Source organism: Lucilia sericata, unplaced genomic scaffold (assembly GCF_015586225.1).
Source record: "Lucilia sericata isolate MDLA Ls3-8-SP2 unplaced genomic scaffold, ASM1558622v1 Contig000466F_arrow, whole genome shotgun sequence".
In the NCBI taxonomy this organism is placed as follows: domain Eukaryota; kingdom Metazoa; phylum Arthropoda; class Insecta; order Diptera; family Calliphoridae; genus Lucilia; species Lucilia sericata.
In genome coordinates, this window is record NW_023994481.1 from 296,301 (window position 1) to 303,340 (window position 7,040).

At 38.6% G+C, this 7,040-nt stretch overlaps 1 protein-coding gene across 1 annotated transcript; it reads left to right on the forward strand.

Annotated features, from left to right (window-relative positions):
* Positions 1-3,863: 3,863 nt before the first annotated feature.
* LOC119605217 lies at positions 3,864-5,164 on the forward strand. The gene is made up of 2 exons (XM_037958184.1): positions 3,864-3,984; positions 4,038-5,164. Exons 1-2 carry the CDS (start codon positions 3,864-3,866, stop codon positions 5,162-5,164), a joined length of 1,248 nt encoding a protein of 415 aa, XP_037814112.1.
* The last annotated feature ends 1,876 nt before the right edge of the window (positions 5,165-7,040 follow it).

The following is a 7,040-nucleotide window of genomic DNA, read 5'->3' on the forward strand; positions in this document are numbered from 1 at the left end:
ATCTCTTTGAATACTTCTTATGCCTATTTTACTACCGACGATAGATGGCGCTTTTTACACGAATGTCAGAAACATTTAAAGCAGAAACCTTTTAAATTTAGTGATATTTGTTTCGGCTCCTATCATTTGGCTTATCCCATGCAAACGGATTCTCCTATATGGCGTGATTTGGAATATTTTCTATTTCATTTACATGCTTCGGGTTTGTTTCAGATGTTCGAGAATAAGCTTTACAAAATGCTTTTAAGGGGGGTCTTCTGAAGCGTTTGGAGGAATCGAAATCCTATACATTTGCAGGTTTGGAACATTTGAGGTTAGTTTTTTATATATTGGTCACAATGTATGTGGTTTCTTTTGGGTGTTTCTTGATGGAAGTAATTTATTATAAACTTAAAATAAAAAATATAAATAAAAAACTTTTCAAAATGTTGTTAACTTTAAAAGAATTATTAAAAAGTTAGATGAAGTTTTATTTTATGTAACTAACTAACTACAACTAACTAACGAACTAACTAACAACTACTAACTAACTACTAACTAACTAAATAACTAACTAACTAACTAACTAACTAACTAACTAACTAACTAACTAACTACCTAAACTAACTAACTAATAACTAACTAACAACTAACTAACTACTAACTACTAACTAACTAACTAACTAACTAACTAACTAACTAACTAACTAACTAACTAACTAACTACTAACTAACTAACTAACTAACTAACTAACTAACTAACGACTAACTAACTACTACTAACTAACTACAACTAACTAACTAACTAACTAACTAACTAACTACGACTAACTACTAACTAACTAACTAACTAACTAACTAACTAACTAACTAACACTAACTAACTAACTAACTAACTAACTAACTAACTACTAACTAACTAACTAACTACTAACTAACTAACTAACAACTAATAACTAACTACTAACTAACTAACTAACTAACTAACTACTAACTAACTAACTAACTAACTAACTAACTAACTAACTAACTACTAACTAACTAACTAACTAACTAACTAACTAACTAACTAACCTACCTAACTAACTACTACTAACTAACTACTACTAACTAACTAACTAACTAACTAACTAACTAACTAACTAACTAACTAACTAACTAACTAACTAACTACTAACTAACTAACTAACACTAACTAACTAACTAACTAACTAACTAACTAACTAACTACTAACTAACTAACTAACTACTAACTAACTAACTACTACTAACTAACTAACTAACTAACTAACTAACTAACTAACTAACTAACTAACTAACTACTAACTAACTAACTAACTAACTAACTAACTAACTAACTAACTAACTAACTAACTAACTAACTACTAACTAACTAACTAACTAACTAACTAACTAACTAACTACTAACTAACTAACTAACTACTACTAACTAACTAACTAACTAACTAACTACTAACTAACTAACTAACTAACTAACTAACTACTACTAACTAACTACTAACTAACTAACTAACTAACTAACTAACTAACTAACTAACTAACTAACTACTAACTACTAACTAACTAACTAACTAACTAACTAACTAACTAACTAACTAACTAACTAACTACTAACTAACTACTAACTAACTAACTAACTAACTAACTAACTACTAACTAACTAACTAACTAACTAACTAACTAACTAACTAACTAACTAACTAACTACTAACTAACTAATACTAACTAACTAACTAACTACTAAGTAACTAAGTAACTAAGTAACTAACTAACTAACTAACTAACTAACTAACTAACTAACTAACTAACTAACTACTAACTAACTACTAACTAACTACTAAACTAACTAACTAACTAACTAACTAACTAACTACTAACTAACTAACTAACTAACTAACTAACTAACTAACTAACTAACTAACTAACTAACTAACTAAACTAACTAACTAACTACTAACTAAGTAACTAAGTAACTAAGTACTAACTAACTAACTAACTAACTAACTAACTAACTAACTAACTACTAACTAACTAACTAACTAACTAACTAACTACTAACTAACTAACTAACTAACTAACTACTAACTACTACTAACTAACTAACTAACTAACTAACCTAACTAACTAACTAACTAACTAACTAACTAACTAACTAACTAACTAACTAACTACTAACTAACTAACTAACTACTACTAACTAACTAACTAACTAACTAACTAACTAACTAACTAACTAACTAACTAACTACTAACTAACTACTAACTAACTAACTAACTAACTAACTAACTAACTAACTAACTAACTACTAACTAACTAACTACTAACTAACTACTAACTAACTAACTAACTACTAACTAACTACTAACTAACTAACTAACTAACTAACTAACTAACTAACTAACTAACTAACTACTAACTAACTAACTAACTAACTAACTAACTACTAACTAACTACTACTAACTAACTAACTAACTACTAACTAACTAACTTCTAACTACTAACTAACTAACTAACTAACTAACTAACTAACTAACTACTACTAACTTAATTAACTGTTAGTTAGTGCAATTGTTAGTCCGGATTATAGTCTACTTTGTAGTCTGGACAGTAATACAATCTACAGTCTGTACTATAGTTATTCTTTAGTCAAGTCAACTACAGTCAAGTCTATAGTGTAGATAATAGCCTAGCTTATAGTCTGGTCTATAGTCTCGACTTGATTATAGTCTTAAGTCTGGATTACAGACTTGACTAGAGTTTTGACCAGTGTGGACTATAGTTTAGTCCACTGTTTGGATTATAGTCTGGTCTATAGTTTGGACTTTTGTCTAGTTAATAGACTTGGCTATAGTCAGGACTTGGAGTATACTAAATTCTGGACTATAGCCTAGTCAATAATCTGCAATATAGTCCAGCGTATAGTCTAGTGTATATGACTATGGCCAGTTCCAAGTATTTGACTTCATATAGATTATTCGAATAATAATAAAAATAGCCGCAATAACGATTAAATCTTTAAGTTTACTAAATATGTAATCAATTTGTTACACATAAACATTTTGTTTTTCTTCTGCCTGCAATACAGTTCAGACAGTTCGCCGACATTTGTCAAAACCCCTCAATAACAATAACATACCACTTAAAACATGCAATTCCTTGAGGGCATGTTTACATGACCTAACCGGAGTTGTTAACAGGAGTTTAAAAATAATTTCTTTTGCTTGTTAAAAGGTATTCCTTAAACTTAAAATAACATTAGTGGAATTAGTTTTTGGAAAACTTTATTAACATGAACATCGGAAAAGTAACACTCTTGCTACTGCTAATATTGGCCTTCTGGCGTACGGTGTTGTTGTGGGATATGAAATTTCTACTAAACAATATATTACCTTTGAGTACCATCATGCAAACGCAAGAAATCAATTGGTTTATATCACAACGTTTGGACAGCGAAAGCAGTGAACATTTGGATCAATTTTTCAATACCATACATCGTCATACGCCCATAACCACAAATGGTTTTCACCAATAATAGTGATATCAGGATAATAAAAACTACCAGCAAACGCAATTATATGGGCATAGTATTGACTACGGGTCCCTCGGATCCCATAATGTGGCTGCATGATCGTGTACTTTTGGGACGCCACTATTATATGAATTTTGTTATATTGGTTAAGCCTTTGGAAGATTTTACGATAGCCGAGAGAATTTTGCGTAAATTGCATAGAAATAATTTTCAAAATTCCTTTCTCTATGTGGGTTACTTGAATGGTTTCTTCCGATTTGTTGGGCATTAATTCTTATCCCGAATTTAAAATTGAATTGCGTACTTATTTCTTAAGGGATTTAAGAAAGACAATGGGTAAAGTATTAGCTGGTGGAATGGATTGTCAAGGCTTTAAGTTTTATACTCCTTTACGTTTGGATTTGCCCGGAGTTTTTCGCTATTACAACAAGCAGAACATAATAGAGAAGCAGGGTATAGCTTATCGCATTTTAAATTTATTCATAAGCTATATAATGCCTCCATAGAGCCCTATCCAATGCCCGCTGATCACTTAGGAGGCATAGTGGTAAATATGAAGGATACATTGCAATTGATAAGGAATAAAAGCATTTTAATAACGGCCCATGCCTATGCTCTCTTCGAAACTGATGATACCATAGATAAAAGTTATCCCTTAATGGCGGTACGCTGGTGTTTAATGGTCCCACTTAAGAATACCATTTCCACGTTTTATTATCCCATTAAACCTTTTGCCGCTTATGTCTGGTTTATATTGATATTTACCTTCTTTGCATTGGCCACCACCGATTGCTTGTGGATTATATGGGAGAGTCAAAAGGATCCTTCCAAGCGTTCTCACCTAATGTGGCATTTGCGTTGCAGTATTTTAGATAATCTTTGTTATATGCTTAATATATCCGCTTCTAAGAATATAAAACGCCCCACCTGGGTAAGGTTTTTCCTTTATAGCACTGTATTTTTCCAGGCTTTCTTTTTATCTACGGGCTATACCTCCCTGCTGGGTAGTATTTTAGCAGTTACCCTCTTTCGCGATGAAATTAATACCTTGGAGGATCTTATCAAAGCCAACATCTCTACCTTAATAATAGACTACGAATATGATTTTTTGCTAGGGGGTCAATTGAACTTACCCTATGATTTTCTTAAACTCATAACACCCGTCGACTCGGCCACGTTTTATCATCATCAATCGCGTTTAAATCAAACTTATGCCTATTTTGTTACCGATGAAAAATGGCATTTCCTGCAGCTTCAACAAACCACTCTTAAACAGGGTCTTTTTAAGCTCACCGATATCTGTTTTGGTTCTTTTCATTTGGCTTTTCCCATGGAAACGGATTCACCTTTGTGGCGTAATTTGGAATACTTTATCTATAGGGTGCATTCTTCGGGCATGTTACACTATTATGAGAGTATTTCGTTTGAACATGCTGTCTATGCTGGGTATGTGCAACGCTTTACCGGTGGTAATGATTATCAGGCCGCCGGCTTGAGTCATGTATCAATGGTTTTTCTAATGCTGTTGGTGGTGAGTGCTGTTTGTGTTTTAATATTTTTGGGTGAGTGTCTTCATTATAGATTACAGAAAGGTGGTGGTAATCTTAGTTTTAAGTTATTGTTTTGGAAATAAAGTGATCGAATATGGAACAAATTGGTTGTTTTGTTTTAGGACGGGAAAATAAGCTGAACTATCGTATGTACTTTGAGGAGTTGGGATCTCGGAAACCAACTTGCAGAATTTTTACCATTTCATTAGCAAATACCTGCAGTTCAGATGTGGACACCTCGCTAGATAGATAGATAGATAGATAGATAGATAGATAGATAGATAGATAGATAGATAGATAGATAGATAGATAATATAGATAGCTAGATATATAGATAGATCGATCGATCGATCGATCGATAGCTCGCTAGATCGCTCGCTCGCTCGCTCGCTCGCTCGCTCGCTCGCTAGATCGCTCGCTCGATCGCTCGCTCGCTCGCTCGCTCGATCGCTCGCTCGCTCGCTCGCTCGCTCGCTCGCTCGCTCGCTCGCTCGCTCCTCGCTCGCTCGCTGCTCGCTCGCTCGCTCGCTCGCTCGCTCGCTCGCTCGCTCGCTCGCTCGCTCGCTCGCTCTCGCTCGCTCGCTCGCTCGCTCGGCTCGCTCGCTCGCTCGCTCGCTCTCGTCGCTCGCTCGCGCTCGCTCGCTCGCTCTCTCGCTCGCTCGCTCGCTCGCTCGCTCGCTCGCTCGCTCGCTCCTCGCTCGCTCGCTCGCTCGCTCGCTCGCTCGCTCGCTCGCTCGCTCGCTCGCTCGCTCGCTCGCTCGCTCTCTCGCTCGCTCGCTCGCTCCTCTCGCTCGCTCGCTCGCTCGCTCGCTCGCTCGCTCGCTCGCGCTCGCTCGCTCGCTCGCTCGCTCGCTCGCTCGCTCGCTCGCTCGCTCGCTCGCTCGCTCGCTCGCTCGCTCGCTCGCTCGCTCGCTCGCTCGCTCGCTCGCTCGCTCGCTCGCTCGCTCGCTCGCTCGCTCGCTCGCTCGCTCGCTCGCTCGCTCGCTCGCTCGCTCTCTCGCTCGCTCGCTCGCTCGCTCGCTCGCTCGCTCGCTCGCTCGCTCGCTCGCTCGCTCGCTCGCGCTCGCTCGGCTCTCGGCTCGCTCGGCTCGCTCGGCTCGCTCGCTCGCTCGGCTCGCTCGCTCGCTCGGCTCGCTCGGCTCGCTCGGCTCGCTCGGCTCGCTCGGCTCGCTCGGCTCGCTCGGCTCGCTCGGCTCGCTCGGCTCGCTCGGCTCGCTCGGCTCGCTCGGCTCGCTCGGCTCGCTCGCTCGCTCGGCTCGCTCGGCTCGCTCGCTCGCTCGGCTCGCTCGGCTCGCTCGGCTCGCTCGGCTCGCTCGGCTCGCTCGGCTCGCTCGGCTCGCTCGGCTCGCTCGCTCGCTCGGCTCGCTCGGCTCGCTCGGCTCGCTCGGCTCGCTCGGCTCGCTCCGTTCGCTCCGCTCGCTCGGCTCGCTCGGCTCGCTCGGCTCGCTCGGCTCGCTCGCTCGCTCGGCCCGCTCGGCTCGCTCGGCTCGCTCGGCGCGCTAAGCTAAGATGGTTTCCAAAATCCTTTTATCAAACTATATCCAATATCGTTCCTAACGATGTGATCTACTATCAAAGTCTGTTTTAGTGAAAAATCATGATTTTTGGATTTCATTTTGGATTTTAATTTATTATTTTAAAGGGTTTACAGTTCATGGAGGACTAACTTATGTAAGAGTTTCATTCTCCCCATTTATGTGTCATGATTCATCATTTTTAAAACAAAAACCTAAAACCATTGGAAATAAAGAACACGTTTCTTAAATCAAACATTTAATATCTTTATTCTTCAAAATCGAACACTTACTTACAATTCACATATCTTTCGTTTAATCCAAAAAAATCCTTTTCCTCAGCGACTCTTAATAACCACCACTTTCATTTCAAGTATGAAAGCGAAACCAGCCAACATCAAACCCAACCACAGATAATCCAAATTAAACGAAAAAATGCCAATAT

Bases quoted from the DNA above. Each gene is read 5' to 3' on its own strand.
- LOC119605217 (XM_037958184.1), top strand. From the start codon at position 3,864: ATGGGTAAAGTATTAGCTGGTGGAATGGATTGTCAAGGCTTTAAGTTT. The intron at 3,985-4,037 runs GTATAGCTTATC...ATGCCTCCATAG, and splicing joins GAACATAATAGAGAAGCAGG to AGCCCTATCCAATGCCCGCT.